We start from the raw sequence: 22468 nt of genomic DNA, 5'->3' as shown, positions 1-22468 counted from the left end.
CACGGTTAAGTCCCCCCCCTGGGTGGACCCATGTCTTCCCTCTTCGCTAACCACTTTTTTTCTATGCGTACTCCTCCTTCTTAGGGCTAGTCCATATGTAAATTCTGCCAACTATTCCCCCCGCGCCTCCCATGATGTGGGTGCGTCACGCTTGCTTGACTATCCCCTCATTGGGGGCGTTGGTAAGGTGCAGTCATTATGGCGCTTTCCATAGTTCTCCCATTCGTGGATTTTCAAAATCAAATCCACTGTATAGCACTGACGTTCCCCACCCGAAGGGGAACGTTCGAGGTTACAGAAGTAACCCTTCGTTCCCCGAGGAGGGGAACGGAAGTGCTATACTCCGTCGCCATAATGACTGTCCCTTAGCTGTTTAAAAATCTGTTCAGCTTAAAAGGATGGCGTTTGCTCGCTCCAGGTGTGCTTATATGCTGGGATAATTGGCAATGAAGCACACCTGTGCAAGCTTACGCTGCCAATTCATTGCATTCATTGGCCTGTTCAATACTCTTTCAGACAAGCGGCTTCTGAACCGAATCCTCCCATACGTGGATTTTCAAAATCAAATCCACTGTATAGCACTTCTGTTCCCCTCCTCGGGGAATGAAGGGTTACTTCTGTAACCTTGAACGTTTTTTCTGGGTAGGAGAGGTTGATGGTGGAATAGAGCAAAATAAATATGTGTCTGATTGGCCACATTTGTTACATTTAGTTACCCTCATGTCGTTCCAAATCCTTGAGATCATCTGTTATCTTTGGATATAAGATGTTTTAAATGAATTCTGAGAGCTCCTTCAGCAAAGTTCCTGGCTCATTCAAAGTTAAGAAAGGATCCTCAAAACACATGCCTTCAGTTGTTCGATCAGAATTATATCAAGCTATAAGAATATTTAAAGCATTAAATAAAAAATACTTTATTCTTCTGGTCAGTTTCAGTATAGGGTGATTGGTCCCACCTCAGGCATATTACTTACTCGGACGTTCCTGTGTTGACACAGAAAGTTGTGCTTGAGTATGTACATCACAGCACAGTGCTCATGATAATCTTAATATTAAGATTAAACCACTGAATGCATATGGTCTGTTTTAAGGATGGTTTTTGCATCTATTTGGACTCTGAAAGGGTTCAGAATCTTTTCTATGGAGAATGAAGGAGCTCTCAGATTTCACTTAAAATATTTGTAATTCGTAGACAAACAAATATCCTAGGGGATTGAAATGACATGAGGATGAGTAAATAAAAACAGATTTGATTATTATCTGTATAAAGAAACTCACACCACCATGACTCACCAGCACATTCTGGATTGTCCTCGTCAAAATTCACTGCAAAATCATGAGAAACCTAAAGACAAAAGAGAGGACAAAAGAGAGGACAGAAAAGGAGGACAAAAAAAGAGAGAGGAGGACAAAAAAAAAACAGTTTAATGCCCATATCTGAAGCTGTGGCAATATCAGATTACACAATTAAAGTCTAATAAATGCCCTGGAAGAACTAAAACAATTCATTTCTTTATTTTATGGCTCATTTATATTCAGAGACATTGCAGCCAATGGATGGGTTAAGGCCATGCATAAAACATGGAGCCTCCCTGTGGTTCGGACTCCGGTCAGCATAATGCATACTTAGACTCACATCCATCCACACTGCAGCTATGACCTCTGGTTAAAACATGGCAGCCAATCAGATGACCTGATTTTGACTGATTGGCATAGATTAGTAGGAGTGATGAGGTGATTATTTTAAAAGGGCATTAGCAGTTCATGAATTATTCAGAAATATTATGTCAGGTAACAGTGAGGGATTCAGAGCACTCTAGTTTCCATGGCAATTTATCATATGGTATGGGAAACCTCTTGCAAGTTAAAATTCTGTCTGTTAAAATATCAGTTGAGTGGAGATTGAAACCAATCAAAAAATAAATAGACAATATACACACATTAAAAATAGTATCAAAAACATAATATAGCTAAAACACATTAAGATCTGCATGCAAGCTGCATTAGTAGTTTCTTTTCTATTGCAACATATAAGTAGTTGTGTGTATATATAATAGGTGATACTGAAAGTATGTACCAACTGCTTAATAAAGGGAACACTGAAATAACACATCCTAGATCTGAATAAAATGAAATATTTTCATCAAATACTTTGTTTAGTAGAATGTGCTGACAACAAAATATAAAAAAAAATATTAATGGAAATCAAATTTGTTCAACCATGGAGGTCTCGATTTGGAGTCACACTCAAAATTGAAGTGTAAAACACACTACAGGCTAATCCAGCTTTGATGTAATCTCCTTAAAACAAATCAAAACGAGGCTCAGTAGTGTGTGGCCTCCACATGACCTTTCTACAATGCTTAGGTGTGCTTCTGATGAGGTGGAGGATGGTCTCCTGAGAGAACCCCGTTCAGACTTGGACAGTCTATGGTGAATTGGTGAATGAAGCGAGACATGATGTCCCAGATGTTCTAAATCAGTGTTTCTCAACTAGTGGGTCGCGACCCAAAAGTGGGTCATGGGAACATTTTCATTGGGTTGTGGAGTGTGTGATCAAAAAAACAACAAAAGTTCATTTTTAACTTATTTTGCGTATATCGGACTTTTATTTTGAAATCCGTTTGACATGTAAAATTTCAGCGCAAATACGACCCCGAATATGTAAAGTGTGGATTTACATATATTGATGACAAAAAAGTCTTAAAACGTCAGTGTGTAGTGAGGTGCTCTCACAACAGAGCATGAAACCTTCTAAATTAAAATGACATTTAGAAACCAAACATCCAAGTTGCAAGGACAAACCTGTGGACTATTTTCAAAGACGACTTCAATAGCTGAGGGCATGACAAAAGTGCCTAACATCTTCATGTTTAAAACAAGTCCAGGCACTGCGCTCATCTTACTGTGCTCACCGTGTAGCAAAGGCCAAGAAAGCCCACAAAAAAGCAGAAAAGCAAATAACTGGTGATTATTATAAAATTGTTATGATCAATTTAACCATTTTACTTTAATTTGCGGGTTTGTTCTGTTCAGCCGGATCAGCATTAATGTTTTATTAACAGTTCAGTTTAGTTAGTGGTAACTTAAATTTTCCTTACCCTAACCACTGTTTACAGTATTTGACGTTTTTACTTTGTAATATTTCTATAATTTTATACATTTTGTTAAATGAAAGCTGTAAAATATTGTTTATTTAACAATATAAGTCTTGGTGATTTTCTTATGATTTATCTTTTACTACTTGTGTATGTTAACAAATAAATACAAATGAATTATGATTCCCTAAAATTATATTATAGTTCCAAAACATTTGGGTCGCGGCTTGATGACCATGTAAAAATGTGGGTCAAATGCCACACCAGTTGAGAACCCCTGTTCTAAATTAAATTCAGGTCTGGGAAACAGACGGGCTAGTCCATACTCTGGACGCTACGCTGATAGACACAGCAAACCGTCTTGCCACAGCTCATAGGAACTAAGAAGTGTACTGTGGTCACCACTTGCAGAACCACTTGTTTATTGGAGATGTCTTGCTAATCACCAAGAATTTCCACCTGTTGTCTATTCCATTTGCACAACACCATGTGAAATTGATTGTTAGTCAGTGTTGCTTTATAAGTTGCTTACTTTATTACTATAGGTTTGGAACAACATGAGGATCAGTGCTGATTGATTTTTTTTTTCTTTTGAATGGAGTTTGTTTATTTATTTTATTAAAATTTTTTTAATTGGATATGTGATTGTGACAATTTTGGCAATTGTTTTAAAATATGCAATATTCCATGAGCGTCATACTTAGTTCCTAGAAAGCCGAAGCCCAGCAGAATTTAGCTCACACCCTGCTTCAGCAAGCTTAACTATAGATTTCAAAGAAGCTTAAAGGACTCACTTTGATCAGGTGTGTTTAATTAGGGTTAAAGCTAATCTCTGCAGAGCTGTGGGCCCCCAGTAACGTGACTTAGGCCCCGTTTACACTAATGCGTTTTAGTTTGAAAACGCATAAGTTTTGCTACGGTTACGCCATCCGTCCACACTACGCCGGAGTTTTCGAGCATCGATTTTGGAAACGCTGAAGAGGCCGTTTTCATTCTAAAACACTGCTGCTCCGTATCAGTGTGGATGGGGCAAAAACAGAGAAATCGGAAAACGAAGGCGGGGCTGCCGACATTCGCCTCTCTGATTGGGGCTTTTCCTCATTATTAAGTAGCCTACACACACAGTTCAGTCCTGCATCCTCTCCCCATAAGTTCAGACTTCGCAAGTTTGATATGGAAAACAGACTCCCGAGGACATGTCAGGTAAATCTTCAAAAGGAACAGTGTACTTTATAACCTCATTCACTTCATCCTGACTACTTTGTTTTACTATATCTTAATAATAAAATGAAAACATGATATAAAGAACTGTTATTGTCATTGTCATTTTGATATTAAAAACTTAACAGACAGCAGTGATGTGTGTTTTAAGGTTTTTAGGGTGGACGGAGAGCTGTTCAGAAACGCTGGGTGAAACGCTAGTGTGGACGCGGATCGTTTTCATTTTAAAACGCTGTTTTAAAACTGAAACGTACTATTGTAAACGGGGCCTTAAGCTGTGGTCACACTGGACTTTTTTCCCCATAGACTTCCATTTATATGCACGCAAATCCGTCAGACGGAAAACGTAAGCTTGTGTATCAAGTATTGCAATTTCCTGCGTTGGAAAGTTCAAACTTGGTGAACTCTGACCTGCAAAATCACATCACTTTACTGCATATGTAATGGGGTGATCCCCAAAGGGGAGGGGTTTCCCACTCGTATGCGTGTAATGGGGGATCCCCAAGGGGGAGGGGTTTCCTCATTATGTTTAGGTGAATGGAGTTGGAAATTACGCTCACCACCCCTTTAAAAGTGTGGAAGTTTTCCCTTGCTTCCGTTTTCTCCCTGGCATGGAATAGTGGCAGTGTGTTGAGTGCGTGCAAACTTTTGATGTACGTTAAGCATTGAGCGTTGAGCAGTAAGCCTGCAGTGTTTAGAAAAGCCTGTAATTCTGTTTCTTTGGCCTGAGGAAGTGCAATCGCATCAGCGAGTAACGGCATGTTTCTGTTTATGTCTTTGGCTATTTCTGGCGAGTTTTAGAGCTGTTAATTAATAATTAATAATTCTTTTAGCTACATCCATGTATGATCGGTGGATTGCTCACCATTTGCGTTAAGAGCCAGTTGACTGGGCTGCGGGCAAGTTTCTATTTGAGAGTCTGTAAATGTTTTATCTAGAAACATGATTTTAAACATTAACATGCAAATGAATATTGACTGGTTGTTTTATAGAGAGCCCGTTGCTGTTTTGCTGCTGTCTGGTGACCCGTTTGTGCTACGAGGGGCGATTCACTTTCCTTCTCGGCACCTGATTGTGTGTGACTCGGTTGCGTCAAGGCAGAGTGTGTGTGTGTGTGTAGGATTGTGTGTGTGTGTGGGTGTGAGCGCGCGCTTATTGTGCGAGGGTGCGCTAAATTCTTTCGACGTTGGCGCGGTTGTGAGTGTGCGTGTATGTGTGCAGTGTTGTGATTTTAACTATTTGGTGGGTTTGTATTTTGTTTGTGTAAATTGTGAAGGGCTGTTATTGTTCAACTTCCATTTCAATACTAAAAGCAAGGATTACCTTATATGGGGAGGGTTGTGTTATTTTGGCTTTGTTTGTTATGCGGGTGGTTTATTTTGAGTGTGGGTTAGTTTCTCTTTATTAATGAGTGTTTTGTTTTGAAGGTTTCGTTTGCACTGGAGTGTGGCATTTTCCTTTTTTTCCCTTTTGATCTTTCCCAATGGTATATCCTGTGTAATATTGAGTGTGATAGAGCAGTGGCCACTGACAACCATTATACAAACTATTGTATTGTTTTGTGACTTATTGTAATTGACTATCTGTTTTATATGATTACATTTTAAAGAAAAACTCTATTTAAGTGTCTAATAAAAGATTGTTTGTACACATCTCTGCTTTATTTCCATTTGTTTGGAGAAATTTTTGTTTGGAGAAGTTGTGGGTAGTAAAGTGAACCTCTATTTGGTTATATTCAGTACAGTACGGGCCCCGGTCACACATAAGACCAATCGAGGATCAACATGACCTCTCTGTGCAGAAATTTTAAATACGGAGCAATCGCTCACTTTTTAAAATGTCTAATCATTTTGTTTAATTCCGCTCCTTTTCGAAGCGCCGTACGTTAGAATTTCGCACATACAAACTGTTTCACAGTTTGAGCATGTGAAGTTCTGTCATTTGGCCCTGCAAATAGTGGTGGGATTAAACAAAATGATTAGATGTTAAAAAGACGCTAAAAAAGGAAGTGATTGCTCCATATTCAAAATTTTTGTACAAAGAGGTCATGCTTTGATGTTCTATTGGTCTCACGCAATGACGTGATGTGATTTCGCAGATCAGAGTTTAACAAGCTTGAATTTTCGAATGCAGCAACATGCAAAACTTGTCACATGAGCTTGCATTTCTGGTCTACATTCACATGTTTATGAATGGAAGTATATGGGGCAAAAAGTGCAGTGTGATTATGGCTTTCGCAAGATGATATTTAAATGTTTGACTCCTGTGCTATACACACTGCAGGTGTTGTTTATTAATTTGGCCTTTCTGTTTCATTGTAAATAGAAAATTTATTTATATCTGCTGATACTGCTTAACATTTTATGTTGTGCAGTATATTTATTTGTAGCAAAAAAAAAAAAAATACATTTGCCTGAAAATTTGTCAGAATTTACAAAATTGGAAAAACAGCATGTGGGAAGTACTCGGATGACCTACTACTTCCAGCAAGGTTCTGTAGTGCGCATCGGATTGATCCTACGCTATCACAGGATGCACTGTGATAGAATTCCTAGTAGTACGTTTAAATTCAAATGCAATACCTACTGAGTAGTAGGCGATTTCGAACACAGCCAGTGACTAACTGGGAACAGTGTTGCCAGTATTACACTGTAAAAAAGCCTAACAAGGTCTAACAGTGCAGATATTTTAATCTGATCAGCAAACTTGATTAAAGTTCCAAATTATCCAAAGATTAGTTATCATGATTAAAAGATAAAAAATCTGCCAAATTATCTTAGATTGTTTAGTTGATGTATGAAGAATGCTCAGATTACTAAAGTAACCTTCGTTCCCTGGGGAGAGGAGCGGAAATGCTATTAGTGGATTTTTATTTTAGGAAAATCCACGAATTGGGAGGATTTGGTTCAGAAGCCACTTGTCTGAAAGGGTATGGAACGGGCCAATGAATGCCAATGAATTGGCAGCGTAAGCTTGCACAGGTGTGCTTCATTGCCAATTAACCCAGCATATAAGCACACGTGGAGCAAGCATTCGCAATCCTTTTAAGCTGAAGAGACTTGAACTAACAGCTAAGGGACAGTCATTATGGTGATGGTAAATAGCATTTCCGTTCCCCTCCTCGGAGAACGAGGGTTACTTTAGTAACCTGAGCGTTCACCTTCGGGTGGGGAACTCCAATGCTATTAGTGGATTTGATTTTAGGAAAATCCATGAATTGGGAGAACTATGGAAAACGCCATAATGACTGCACCTTACCAAAGCCTCCGATGAGAGGATAATCAGGCAAGCATGACGCACACACATCACGGGAGGCACAGTCCTCCAACGTGTCCCTGGCCCTTACTTATTTAGGTATATTTTTCGGAAAGTCGCAAGTGTCTAGATAATTATAATAATACGACAGTATGTTGGGAGCGTGCAGTCCCGATAGGGAGGACGCTGCGGAGGCCATCTGCTACCCAATGGGGAGATATGATGGCAATACATATGGACTAGCCCTAAGGAGGGGAGTACGCATGATAAAGGTGGTTAGCGGAGAGGGAAGACACGGGTCCGCCATTGCAACGCACAGATGGGGGGGGGCCATCGCGAGGAGGGAGAGCTCTGACATCCAGGTCCGGTTGGGCCAGAGGGGCGCAACCAGCAACCTGTTCCTCGTCCTCCCTGACCTTGCACAGTAACTGCGCAAGCAGGCTCACTGGAGAAAACGCGTATTTGCGCATGCCCCGAGGCCAGCTGTGACCCAGTGCATCCGTGCTGAGAGAGCCCTCGGTCAGGGAAAAAAACAACTGGCAATGAGCAATCTCGGGGGAAGCAACAGATCGATCTGGGCTTCCCCGAATCGCGCCCATATCAGCTGAACAGACTCGGGGTGGAGTCTCCATTCCCCAGGACGTAAAGGCTGCCGTGAGAGCGCATCAGCTGCACGGTTGAGCTTGCCTGAATGTGAATGGCGTGCAGCGATTTCAGCCGCGGATGACTCCAGAGGAGCAGACAGCGGGCGAGCTGAGACATGCGGCGAGAGCGAATACCCCCCAAGCGGTTGATATACGCCAAACCGCCGCCATGCTGTCCATCCTGACCAGCATGTGTTGCTGCTCCAGCACCAGAAAAAAAACGGTGGAGAGCGAGAAACACTGCCAGCAGCTCCAGGCAATATGCCAATGCAACTGGGTTCCTTTCCACAGCTCCGCAGCTGCATGCCCGCAACGCACAGCCCCCCAGCCCATGTGGAAGCATCTGTTGAAATGACAAGGCTGGACGCCTGTCCTAGAGGCACTCAGGCCTGTAGGAACGAGGGGTCGCTCCAAGGGCTGAGGGCGCTGCGACACAGCGCAGTAACAGAGACTCGGTGCGCGAGCGTTCCATGCACGTCTGGGGACTCGATCGTGAAGCTAGTGCTGGAGTGGTGTCATATGGAGTAATCCGAGCGGCGTGAAGCGGCTACGAATGCCATATGCCCCAGGAGCCTCTGAAATAGTTTCAGTGGGACAACTATTTAAGGGGGGACTTTGTATTGCCAAGCTCGACCTTCAAATGCAAACCGCAGAAACTTACGGTGGCGAGGAAGAGTGGAGACCTGGAAATACGCGCCCATCAGGTCTAATGCTGCAGACCAACCCAGAGGAAGAACGCACTGGAGGATGCGCTTCTGCGTGAGCATTCTGAATGGCAGCTTATGCAGACAGCGGTTCAAAACGTGCAGATCTGCGATTGAATACACACCCGTGAACTTGGGAGGCCGTTTCGCGAACTCTGATTGGCTGCCTGCTTCCGAGGTGCTCGACGTGCTCGCTACGCCAGAGGCATGTGCGGGGGCGGTTCAGCTCTCATAGGCGGGCGCCTTTGGCGAGGAGCAGATATGGATGGTACGGCGGGCGGAGCGGGCTTACGGCCCCGCCGAAGGTGACATCAACCATCAGACTGCTCTCTCACCGCCTTGAATTCCTGGGTGAATTCACAGACGGTGTCGCCGAAAAGACCAGCTTGGGATATGGGGGAGTCAAGAAAGCGGACTTTGTCGACTTTGCGCATATCAGCCAATTTTTAGCCAAGGGTGGCGCTCCTGGACCACTAGTGTGGACATCGTCCTCCCCAACGCACACGCAGCGGACTTAGTAGTCCGAAGAGCTTAGTCGGCTGGGGTGCGAAGCTCATAAGCCTGGGTTGGACCCCACCCTCGTGCAGCTCGGCAAGCGCCTGCGCTTGGTAGCGCTGGTAGGTGGCTATCGCATGCAAGGCGGAAGCAGCCTGGCCCGCAGCCCTGTAAGCTCTAGCTCCGAGGGAGGCGGATAACTTACAGGCTTTGGATGGGAGACGAGGCGGACCCTGCCAAGAAGAGGCGCAGCGCGGACAAAGATTAACCGCAACCGCGCGCTTAACCTGAGGAATCGCCACATAACCCCTGGCCGCTCCACCGTCAAGAGTGGTGAGGGTGGAGGGACATGCAGCACGAGCAAAAAAAAGTGCCCTTCAAGACCGTGTGAGCCTACTGTGCACCTCCGGGTAGAAGGGGACGAGAGGCTTTGAAGGCTTTGCCCTCTGGTCCTCTACGTAGCACCCATCTAGTCCGTCCGGCCGCGGAGCTGGGGGATAAACCATCTCCAACCCACGGCCAGAGCAGCCCGTGAAAACACGGCTAACATGTCCGTTTCAGAAACGCCAGTCGGAGCACCGTCCTGAAAAAGACGTGCTGCACGACTGTGTTGCTCTCTTTGTGAAGTTGCAACTTTATACGCACCGCTCTGGAGGACTGGATCCAAAGAACGCCAGGCAAGGGAGAAACCCAGCTCGACAGTCTGCCGCTGCGTGTACACACTCTGGACAGGGAGAATGCTCTCGTTCGCTCGGAATCGCTGGATCACACAGGAGGAACCCTCATCGACTCGATCAGAAGTCTCTGAAGCGAAAAGGATAGCGAATTCTTGCTCCACGTGTGCTTATATGCTGGGTTAATTGCCAATGAAGCACACCTGTGCAAGCTTACGCTGCCAATTTATTGGCATTCATTGGCCCGTTCCATACTCTTTCAGACAAGTGGCTTCTGAACCGAATCCTCCCAATTCGTGGATTTTCCTAAAATCAAATCCACTAATAGCATTGGAGTTCCCCACCCGAAGGGAAACATACCCTTGCTGCTATGACAAAGAAGTTTTGAAGTTATCTCGGATCATGTCAAATTGTCAATAATCGAGCTGAGTAATCCACATGTGAAGAACCTCAGCCCTCCAGCATGCTGTAAACATGTCATCATAGAAAAAATTTTATTTGAAAGAGATAAATACAACTTTAATTATTACCTGTAAACAAATCATTTATAATAAATTCTGTAATAGAATACACACAAAAAAACACTAGAAAATTAAACGCCAACTCAGTCAAAACAGTAAAATGACTATGAACAAATAAAGTTAAAAGAAGAAAGAAGAAAACTGCATATATGAACATTTAAATGGATTAGCACTTAAAAGTAAGGTCACACTTTATTTTAATGGTCCGTTTGTTGAATTAAGTTACATTGCATCTACATGCTAACTAATTCCTAATATATTATAAGTAGACTGTTAGGTTAAGGTGAGGGTTAGGGTTAGTGTAAGTTGACATATTTGCAAAGTTTCTTTTAGTCAGTTAAATTTCTTTTTAAGGAGCAGTATCTACATTAAAAATAAAAGTTTTACCAAAAGTAAATATCAATAAAGCAAATTTTTAAAACATACAATTTTTTAACTTACTTTGAAGTCTGGCGGAATTTGGGCACCAAAGCCAAAAGCGGGAAACATTTTGTCACTGGAAACAGAACAAAAGCAGAAAAGATTAATAAATGCACATTGAGCCCCAAAGATGAACACTGAGGTAAGCAGGGTGTGACATTGTGAGAGGTCAAATATAATTGACTCTCAGCTTATAACTGACATCTTGAGTTAGAAAGTGACTGAAGTATAGAAAGACAATGTTTGACATGGAACCTCTGCATTCAGACACTACATAAGACTAAATATGCGATTGATCAATTGATTGTTGTAATACAAGTACAATGTAGTTAATTGATTAATTGTACTGAAAGTTTGGTTAATGGCCAGTAGTCAGAACACAACTGGTATAAACATTATGTAATAGATTAGATCTTTTAGTTGGTCCATTAAATATCAAGACTGTTTGCTTGACTGGACACATGATTGATTGATTGTTTGACTGACTGACTGACTGACTGACTGACTGATGAAGGGAATGATTGGTGGGTTACCTCACCTATCATAGTCCTGGCAGATCTCCCCAACAGCGATCAGTGCTTTCAGGTACTCATTGGGCTGGTAAGGGTGGATGTAGTGGAGGGAGCAGCTGTTTCGAGGGTCTCCATTTGAGGCAGTGAAATCAATGGCCACCTGTAAAACAATAACATTTGATAAAAAGATGAGTTGACTCAAAATTGTTAATTTTGTCATTGTTTACTCACTGTTATTCTAAACCTGCATGAACCTTATTTCTCCCATGGAACGCAAATGGTGCATTTTTAAGAACTGATTCATGACCAGGGTTAGGGAGTAACAAAATAAATGTTTGGCTTAATACTAGGAGAACATGTGAATTCCACACAGAAATGCCAGCTGGCCCAGCTGGAACTTAAACAGCGACCTTCTTGCTGTGAAGTGCTTGTACAGTGCTTAACAATGAGCCACTGCGCCACCCCATACTTGAAGTTATTTACCTTTAATTAATCAGGATGGCTAATGGTTCCACTAATGGACCATGGTTCACTTAATACTAAAAAAAGGGTTTTAAAGTCTGCAAATACAAAGTTCACCAAATAAGCAGGTACTGAGAAGAACAGACAAACACAAACCACAACATTACAATGGGTATATGGTGGTCAGTGTTGCCAGCTACACTTTGTTTACAGAATGTTTTCAGCCCAAAATCTCCAAAACCTTCTAAAACGCACAGAAAAAACTAAAAATTATTAGGCAAACACACTTGTTTATTGTTAAATATTTAACATAAAATGCATCCTCAAAATATCCCATCCAAATCCCATCCAAATTTAGTTAAGCCATTTGATAACTAATTAGCACAATCCTTTTCCCAAACAGAGATATTGAATTAGGCTCATTTCTTTCTAAGTAAAACGAGGTAAAACTCATTATAATGGCTCTTTTCTATAGTCATTATAATGACTTATTAAAATAATATTTCATTCTTTTTATGGGTATGGTAATGGTAAATTCAATTAAACAACTAAAACATAAAAAAATAAGCCAGGTGTTCTGATTATTTTGGACACCACTGTAGTTTTTAGTTGCATAGTGCAGAGACTTATTCTATTAAAGGTCGTCATAAAAATGCAGTACCTCCTAATATGTAGATCAACTTTCAAAACAAAGATTTATGAACTTGCACATTTTGTGTTCTAGTGTTTTCCTTACAGCACCCGCCACATTACTTCATTCATTATAAACATTTCTTAATGTATTAACACAAATATAAAATTGATACAGCACATACATGTTTAAAGGGGTGGTCCAGAATGTAATTTTAAGGCTTGGTTGTGTTAATAAGATGCAAAGCAATGTGTGCTCATGTTTCACTCGAAGGAAATCATGCTATTTTTTCATAAATCTCAGTCTGATTATATACAGCTACTCAGCTAACATGAAAACGACTGATATATTTCCTAGTTCCTCTGAAAGGCCCACCCTCAAGTGACTCCCACCGGTCATGTGTCATAATGTGCTGTTATTCGCAGATTGACTCCACGTCACGCCTGCAAAAGCATGCACGTTTTTTGTAAACAGTCAGTCAACCTCATGCCCGCTCTCTAAAATAACATCTGACAAGTGTCTGTAACGAGTGAAAATGGTGTGCGGCTCCTTTAAGAGAATTTTCCATTGTGTGTGTTTATGTGTGTGCGAGTGTTTATGTGTGCGCGTGTATACTATGAATTATCTGTAGACGTGTGTAATACAAGAAGTACATGTGCGCGGGACTGGTGTTTATTTTTCTTTTTCTCTGATGCTCGGATTAAGTTATTTTCTGTAGTGACAGAACTGTACTGACAGAAAAATAAAGCACAAGATGTGCGTTGCAACCTCTGTGAGCCTTGATTGATTTTTCTGCTGCTACACGAGTTAGACGAGCTCTCCTGTATTTTTTTAACTTAATTCGTTACATGGCGTCTTTCACGTATCATGAATCGTTCACATATCTTTTTCATTATCTGAGATATAAAACACATGCAAAAGCTGCCTATAGAGAAACCCTGCAGTCGCACATACATAGAGAGAGGCTGTACGTGCTGGTGAAGTGTGTGTGTGTGTGTGTGTGTGTGTGTGTGTGTGTGTGTGTGTGTGTGTGTGTGTGTTTACAGCAGTTTGACGAATAAATATTAATTTGTAGCTAAATTCTTAGTGGTGGCGAAGAACATTTCCTGTTGTTTGCATCTTTTCTACAACGTACCATTAAGGTTAGACACTGTGCATGTCATAATCAATTTTAGTAATTAAAACACTTACAGGTCGTGGCTCAAAGTTCACAGCGTCTGATTGGAGCAGCACCTTCTTTGAGAAGATTTTAACCGAATACAGCACTGAACTGGGAGAGATACAGGAAGCAGTGTTTTTGTAAAATCCTGCTTGCTATGTATTTTATAATTCTCTGGAACATAATTATTATTGAACTGTAAGCACTTCTGTCTTTGTGTCGTGTCCTTTGGAAGCCCAAATACAGAAACAGAGAAGCTCTGTGGAAATAGCAGGATGGCATTTTCTCCCTCTGCTGTAACGTTACAGCGCCTCTGGTCACACCCCTTAGCTGTGCAGTGTGTGTGCGCAGTAAAAGTAGGTTTGTGATCTCTCAAGGCCCGGAGGTTTTTTTTTGTAGGCCCCAAAATTTGTTTATTGTAGGCTTTGCTAAGCTAATTCTGTAAAAACCAAGTTCACCCTTTGCATTGAACTTTGAGCATTTTACATTCAGAGATGCTGTTTATGTTCACACAGCTACATTACACATGGGCTAAAGTTTAAAATATGATATCGTAGTGGACCACCCCATTAAAGAAATGAAGCCATGTTATTCACTATATTAAGGTCTATATCTGGTCTTATCTTACAACATTAGCATTTAGTACAAACCTACAGTAGGTGAGAGTTCAAAGTGGCTATTAACGCCGCGGCTGGTACCGCCGCCGTTTGAAATAGGTGCCGCTCTGTTTTTAGTGTATGACCGCAGTTTGTGAATGAGCCGCCAGGGGGCGCAAAGGGACGGGATGCGAACAGACAGAAATAGCCCATACAGCTACTGTGCTTGTAAATGATATTAAACAATAAGTCAAAGCATTATAATTCCTTCATTAATCATTTAAAATTTGTTAACACGCTTTATTGTAAACTTTTTAAGTGCAAAGAGGATTCGTTTTGGAAAATAGAATTGAAGAAGTAAAAGACAACTAAAATGAAAGCACAAACATTTAGTACAAATAAGTAGTCTTAAATAAATAAATAAATAAATAAATAAATAAATAAAGCAGCCTAAATATAGAAAGATGTTCAGTGTTTGCTATTTTGATAGGACTAAGACAAGACATTTTCATTTATGTTTTATTTCTGTTTTTATTTCCATTTTCGTTGTTGATTATATTTAACTATCTCATTTATGTCTCAACAATTGTACATAAACGAATAATAAACGAATAATGAAAATAAATGAATAATGAAAATAGGCCTAAATAAATTATTTAGGCTATTTAAAGACATTGCCGTACAGTACGTGAAACACTGAGAAAAATAAATTGACCTACCTTAAGCAGATCACTAAAAGTATAATAAAATTATTTTTGCCGCAGGACATAAATTAAGTCTTGCAGGTTTATTTTTAATAATTTAGTTTCAGTTCTGTTCAGTTTTTTTTTTTTTTCAAAACGTCAATGTTCTCCTTTAAAGTAGCTATAACTGTTGTTTTTTTTTTTGTTTTGTTTTTTACTTATGGCTCAGTATGTTTTGTATTTTAACTTCATATTCAGTCACCTTGCAAATGTGTGTGAAATATAATGCCGCATAACCGCGGAAAAAGAAGAAAAAGCTGCCAAAGGTTAGCTAATTCATCAAAATAAGCTATATTAAAATACAACATTTATGTTAATACAGGCTGAGTGTGAACAAACTCAAGGCTAAGATATGCGCTTGCCTTTTAATGCATTTGCGGCCTTTTTATAGGCTAAAGGCAACTATGTATAATAATGTTTTTTTTTTCTTTTTCTTTTTGTATGGTAAAGGACAATGCACATTATGTTATTGATGTAAACTTAGGCTAAAACTTACCATTGATAAACGTGACCTACCTCAAGCAGATCACTTAAAGTATAAAAAAATAAAGTAGGCTATATATATATATATTCTTAATAAACTTCACAGCCACAAATATAAAAAACACAACTTGTATTAAAACTGGGCGAGGATTAGAAAGAATACGATGCTTGTTATATAATTTAAATTTTGATTCCAATTTCTGCAAGCACATTTTTTCACTCGCTACTCTGCCAGAAACTTCGCCGCCTTAGAGCACCTCAATAATGTAAACATTTGTTTAAAGATGGAGCGCAAGATGTGCCGAGTGGCAACATGTGAAGAACGATGGCAAAGCTAAGTGTGATTATTGTAATAAACTAAGTTATAAAGCAGAGTCCCGACCAACAGGACTAAGCATATGCGGTTGGCTCATTCTTCACGAATATAGAATTAAAATAATGGCGCGTTAGGTTCACTAAGCAGCGCATTCTCTCCGCCTCATCGTTTAACCAGCGGGACACGCTGCTGAAGCAGGAGAGACACTCCGTCATTCATAATCTTAGCTGATGTATCGGAGTCGAAAGAATATATCAAAGAGGAATTTTCTTTTAACAGTCCCGATATGTTTAATCTTTTTATTTTTTTTTTTCGTGTCATTTCTCTTCAGCAAATTAGATATTTTTTAAAGCTGCTTGATTCTTTTAAAACCGAAAGCAGAGCCCGTGGTGTTTTTCCATAAGATACTCCTTTATGAATGTTTTAATTTTTTATTAAAGTCTTTAATGTGCTTTTTGATAGTTTTATTTTATTTCAAGCAGCATCTAAATGCGAATTTATCCTCAAAACTTGGCATGAGAGAGATGCAAGTCATGTGTGGCATAATTGCCTTTTTTCCCTGTGCATGCGAGATCAATTTCTGATCTTTTTGCAACTAAAATGAAAGCATAAACATTCAGTACAAATACCTAGTATTAAATAAATAAATAAATAAATAAATAAATAAATAAATAAATAAATAAATAAATAAAGCAGTCTTTTAACCTAAATATAGAGAGATGTTCAGTGTTTGCTATTTTGACAGGACTAAGACAAGACATTTTCATTTATGTTTTTATTTCTGTTTGTACTTACATTTTCGTTGTTGATTATAGTTTACTATCTCATTTTATGTCTCAACAATTGTAGATAATAATGAACGAATAATGAAAATTAATGAATAATGAAAATAGGCCTAGATATATTATTTATTTAAAGACATTGCCGACATTGAGCTTAAGTTGAATGCAGCTTCATCAAAAGCAAAAAAAAAAATAAATAAATTGACCTATTTTAAGCAGATTATAATAAAAATATTTTTGCCGCAGGACATAAATTAAGTCTAGCAGGTTTATTTTTTTAATAATTTAGTTTCAGTTCAGTTTTTTTTTTTTTTTTCAAAACGTCAATGTTCTCCTTTAAAGTAGCTATAACTGTTGTTTTGTTTTGTTTTTTTACTTAATGACTCAGTATGTTTTGTATTTGAATTTCAATTTCAGTCACCTTGCATATGCGTGTGAAATATAATGCGAGCATAACCGCTGAAAAAGAAGAAAAAGCTGTCAGTTAGAGCTAATTCATCAAAATAAGCTATATTAAAATACAGCATGCATGTTAATACAGGCAGAATGTGAACAAACTCAAGGTACGGCTAATATGCGCTTGCTTTTACATTTACATTTACATTTAGTCATTTAGCAGACGCTTTTATCCAAAGCGACTTACAAATGAGGACAAGGAAGCAATTTACACAACTAAGAGCAACAATGAATAAGTACTAAAGGCAAGTTTCAGGTCTGTAAAGTCTAAGAAGGGAAGTGTTAGTAGTTTTTTTTTTTTTTTTGTACAATTAGTGTGATATTCAAAGAGGCAATTGCAGCTTAGGAAGTGAAGTGGAGACTAAATAGTTGAGTTTTTAGTCGTTTCTTGAAAATAGCGAGTGACTCTGCTGTTCTGATGCAGTTAGGGAGTTCATCCCACCAACTGGGCAGATTGAGCGTGAGCGTTCGCGAAAGTGATTTTTTCCCTCTTTGGGATGGAACCACGAGGCGACGTTCATTCACAGAACGCAAGTTTCTGGAGGGCACATAGATCTGCAGAAGTGAGTGCAGATAAGAAGGTGCTAGGCCAGAAGTCACTTTGTAGGCAAACATCAGAGTTTTGAATTTGATGCGAGCAGCAACTGGCAGCCAGTGCAAACGGACTAGCAGCGGAGTGACATGTGCTCGTTTAGGTTCATTGAAGACAACTCGTGCTGCTGCATTCTGGAGCAGTTGAAGAGGCTTGATAGAGTTAGCTGGAAGCCCAGCTAGTAGAGAGTTGCAGTAATCCAGTTTGGAGAGAACAAGAGCTTGAACAAGGAGTTGAGCTGCATGTTCAGAAGGGTCGGATCTTTCTGATGTTATAGAGTGCAAATCTGCACGATCGAGCAGTTCTAGAAATGTGGTCAGAGAAGTTTAGTTGGTCATCAATCGTTACTCCAAGGCTTTTCACCATTTTGGATGCAGTATAATTTAAAAAATTGCAGTACATTTAAAAAGATTTGCGGCCATTTTATAGGCTACAGGCTATGGTGTATAACAATGTTTTTTTTTTGTATGGTAAAGGACAATGCACATTGATTTGAAACTTTTAATTGCATTTTTATGTCCTGTAAATAATAAAAGCTGAATCAGATTAATAAAATCGAATCTTAATACCTGCAAACGGGGCCACAGTTACTTTTTTTTTCACTGACTGGCATGACTGGCAAACGCGTCAGAAAAAAAACTGCTGAATCTCTGCAAATATTTGGTTAACTTATAAAACAAATGTATGGTTTAGTGATGTTAGTAATGCATAGAAAAATGCAAAGCAGAATTATTAAAGTTATTATTTCATTGATCTGAACATAACCATTTATAATATAATTACTAACCCGTCGTCTAAAATATTAAAATAATAAAATAGTCTATTATTTTATTCGTGGCTAGAGCTTGATTAAATTGATTATCAAGCCATGTGCTTTTGTTTGTTTGTTCTCGGTACTGGGTATACGCAAAACATTTTCTAAAATGTCAAGCAGTATTTGTCTATAGCTTTAATTAATTCAAAATATTAAAAATAACAATAATAAAATTATAAAAATACAAAGATAAATAGAGCAGCATTTTGCTAATTATAATATTCCTTTATATTTATATACATGTGTTTTTGCATATTCGTTATTTCACTTGATGCATTCGTTATTTAATGTTTGAATACTGAAATAAAAAGCCATCGTTTAAAAGGTTATTTCACCATCAAAATGTAGCCTGTTATATGTATCATTAACGTTTTATATAAAACTGCTGTGCAGTGTAAATGGGACCTTAATACAGTTTAAAGCGAAGTTGTCTGTAAGGATGATGGGCATGGCATGTCTATTGTTGTGGCTCGCGTTGTGAATATTAGAAAATAACTGTCGGGTGAAGGCTTTATGGTCGTGCGGAATTGTCTGCTGCTTTCATGGCTCAGCAGGCAACACCCTATTCATCTAGGCTATGTTCGGTGTTTTTATGTACAAATTCGTTTTGGCGAATGCTAGAGCGTAATAGAGATATTTTAAATAACAAGTAGTTCAGTCCAGAAGTTGCTGTGCATAGAAACATTCATTTTCATAAGGCCCCATTTGCGGTTTGGTTTTAAAACGCATAGGTTTTGCTCTGGTTACGCCATCCGTCCTCGGAGTTTTGGATTTTATGTAACCATGTTTGTGGAAAACACTTGAGGGTGGAGACATACCCCTTCCCCCATCTCATAACCAAAAGCTTGTCTTTCAGGTGTTAATGGGCATCAGTGAGACCGAAGTCATGTCGCATTTCCACTGTCGGCCTATAGCTCGCAGCGCGTAACGCAAACCCAGCCCCCAGAACGTCCCCCGACTGTTGGCATCGTGCATTCGTTAATAACGCGGTAGAAAATGTATTTTATAACATCCTCATTTAGACACAGTCAAACATTCAGCCCAAATGCACTGGAGAGACCTGAAACGTGTTCCCAAAAATGCTCTGTTTGCACGATTTGATTATAATCATCATATCCAAATACTTTATAAATAATATTCTAAACCTTCTCTGGTGTTTATTGTTTTTAGAAAATATCTAAAATCTTTTAAAAGAAAATATATTGTAAAATAAAAGTTTGATTTGGCTTTAACGGTTTTATTTATGTATAGGCCTACCTAAACTGTTATAGCTTGCTTTTGCTTGTTTTATATTGGTTTATTTATTTAATGCGATTTTATTATATCAGATAATGTAATTCTTTAAATTATATTTCAATGTGGCTTAGGCTTATCAAGATATGACACTTGTTTTGAGTCTACAAAAGTTAATTTGTAAAGTTTTATGTCTTTCTGTTTTATTCATATGGTGTATTATCTGCAAAATAAATAACAAAAAGAAAGAAGCCGCTAGCAGCATCAACAGAGCTGTGAAGAGAGCGCTCTTTTGCTCGGTCTCTCACACACAACCTTTATGTCTGCTGTGTCTTTAATATGGTGTGTAGATTATTATGCGTTATTGAAACATCAAGGGGGACGCAGCAAAATCACTAATAAATTAAAATTGTATTATTCTATGCAACAGCCTTACATTTAAAACGGAAACATAAGGGCGATTATAAGCAAAAAGACCTCAGCCTATAAGTCTAGATGTTTTCTTTTCCTTTTTTATTTGTTTATTTGTTTGGCGCATGTGTGCGATAGGAAAACTAGTGTAATTACGGCAAGCCATCTTTCCCAGACTCGGGGCAAATTCCTTTCACTCCGTCCCGAAGCCCCAGCTGGCCCTCCTGCCATCCACTGCGTAAAACATATGCTGGATAAGTCGACGGTTCATTCCGCTGTGGCGATCACAGACTAATAAAGGGACTAAACCGAAAAGAAAATGAATGAAGAATGAATGAATAAATTAATAATAATAAAATAAAAATAAGGTAATAAACACAATTGCCGCATAAGCGGCCTTTTTTTTTTAGAGATGGTACATTTGAATTGCCTCTTCCCACTTCCCCCACCTCGAAATTGAAAGTTGCAAAGAGAACTATAGCTCATTGATGCCTTAGCCTAAATAGCAAAGATCATAGCCCATTTACACATCAAAACAGTGCAAGTTTAGCGGAAGAATGTCATATCAGAATCACGCAGATGATGCACACCAGCTACTACTATGAAACTATTAAAATTGTTTTGTCATAAATTTGCTTATTTGCAGCAGCTTTTTTTCGCGCAACAGAAATGCGGCGTTGGGAAGCCGTCAATGAATAAAAACAGGGTCAATAGTGAAATCGGCTTTTCATTGTATCCCTATTACCTATTTCAGTGCATTGAAGGCCTTTATGGTGTCATCTCGATAGAATAGCCAAAGTTATAAATAATTTAAAGAACAAAGTTATAAAAACTCAAATTGCATACACTGTTAACCCTTACTGTAGATTATGCAGTAAATAACTGTAAAATAGCCAGTGTTTGGCTGTAATGAAAAGAAACAGTATTTTACTGTAAAAGGAGCAGGATTTGTATGAAATTCTGTAGTGCAAAGAATAAATTACAGTAATTTACTCTATGTACCATTACAGATATTTACTGTGATAATAAATGGTAAATTACTGTTCAACCATTACTGCCCCATCTACTCTGATGCTTTATGTTCCTATTTTATATTTATTTTATCTCTGTGTTTTCTTTGGTTCCTTTTATGTTTTTAACATTGAGTATCAGGAGTCAACCAATGCCACAGAGCTTATTAAAAGGTAAGTATAAGATATGGACGAAATGCATTTAAAGGCAAAAATATTCACACAGAGCAAAGAAATTGTCACAATAATTTTTATAACTTTGTTTACTTTTTCTATAATTAATCTAATTTAATTGCCTAGTTTGACCTATAGTTAAGATTTTAAATTGCACTTTCAACTGAATTTTAGTATTTTGCTAAATAACTAGTAAAAATGTGTTATTTAAAAAAAAAAAAAATATATATATATATATATATATATATATATATATATATATATATATATATATATATATATATATATATATATCTTAAACAACACACAGAGACTTGTGTTGCTTGCAGAGACTCAATGAATTTGTCTGGAAAACTGGCAAGTAAAAGTGCCATTAACAGTATAAAGGCTTTCCTAAATAAACGTATAAATCATTATATTTGTTGTGTTTTTTATTATTACTACAGATTTGGAACGACATGAGAATCAGATTATTTATTTATTTATTTTTTTCTATGGATGAAGTTTATATTATAGTATATTTTTATTGTTTCTATTAAACGATATGTGCATAACTGTGATAAATGTAGGCAGTTGCTTTGAAAATATGCTATGTACCAGGGGTGTCAAACTCCTGGAAGGCCACAGCCTAGTAGAATTTAGTTCCGGCCCTGCTTCAACACACTACCTTTAGATTTAGTTTGATCAGGTGTGTTTAATTAGTATATCTGCACTGTTACTCTGTAGATTGTGCAGTAAATAACTGTAAAAAACAATTATTTAGGCATCACCACACACTTCCACAGGCTGTCCGTCTTATTCTAAACACAAAGGTGTTAGAAAGAGTTTTCAGAAAATGCTGGCCCTTTAAGAGAGTCAGGTGTTTGATTTGTTTACTGCTGAATGTGCTCTATTCTCTGTCCATCAATTCAGAGGTTGAGTCTGATATGTTTTAGGCTTTAAATAAGAATCTACAATGAGAAAGTAAAAAAAATTCATTTTGAAAACGAAATGCATTGATTTTATTTTTTTGCTGTTTGAAACAACTAACACTCATTTGGGGGATGGTGGGTCTCTAGCGGG

The 22468-nt window shown here is 38.6% G+C and overlaps 1 protein-coding gene across 1 annotated transcript in view; it reads right to left on the bottom strand.

Annotated features, from left to right (window-relative positions):
- The window catches only part of cpne4b (copine IVb), a 147439-nt gene that overhangs the window by 28605 nt on the left and 96366 nt on the right, over nucleotides 1-22468 (bottom strand). Inside the window, exons 11-13 of the mRNA XM_003200571.7 lie at nucleotides 11571-11704; nucleotides 11054-11108; nucleotides 1294-1345 (exon numbers count right to left, since the gene is read on the bottom strand). Of these exons, the coding sequence (XP_003200619.1) occupies nucleotides 1294-1345; nucleotides 11054-11108; nucleotides 11571-11704 (241 nt within the window). The remainder of the gene's footprint in view (nucleotides 1-1293; nucleotides 1346-11053; nucleotides 11109-11570; nucleotides 11705-22468) is intronic.

The sequence above is a fragment of the Danio rerio genome, chromosome 19, assembly GCF_049306965.1.
Source record: "Danio rerio strain Tuebingen ecotype United States chromosome 19, GRCz12tu, whole genome shotgun sequence".
Taxonomy (NCBI): Eukaryota; Metazoa; Chordata; class Actinopteri; order Cypriniformes; family Danionidae; genus Danio; species Danio rerio.
This window is presented reverse-complemented; position numbering and strand designations above follow the sequence as displayed.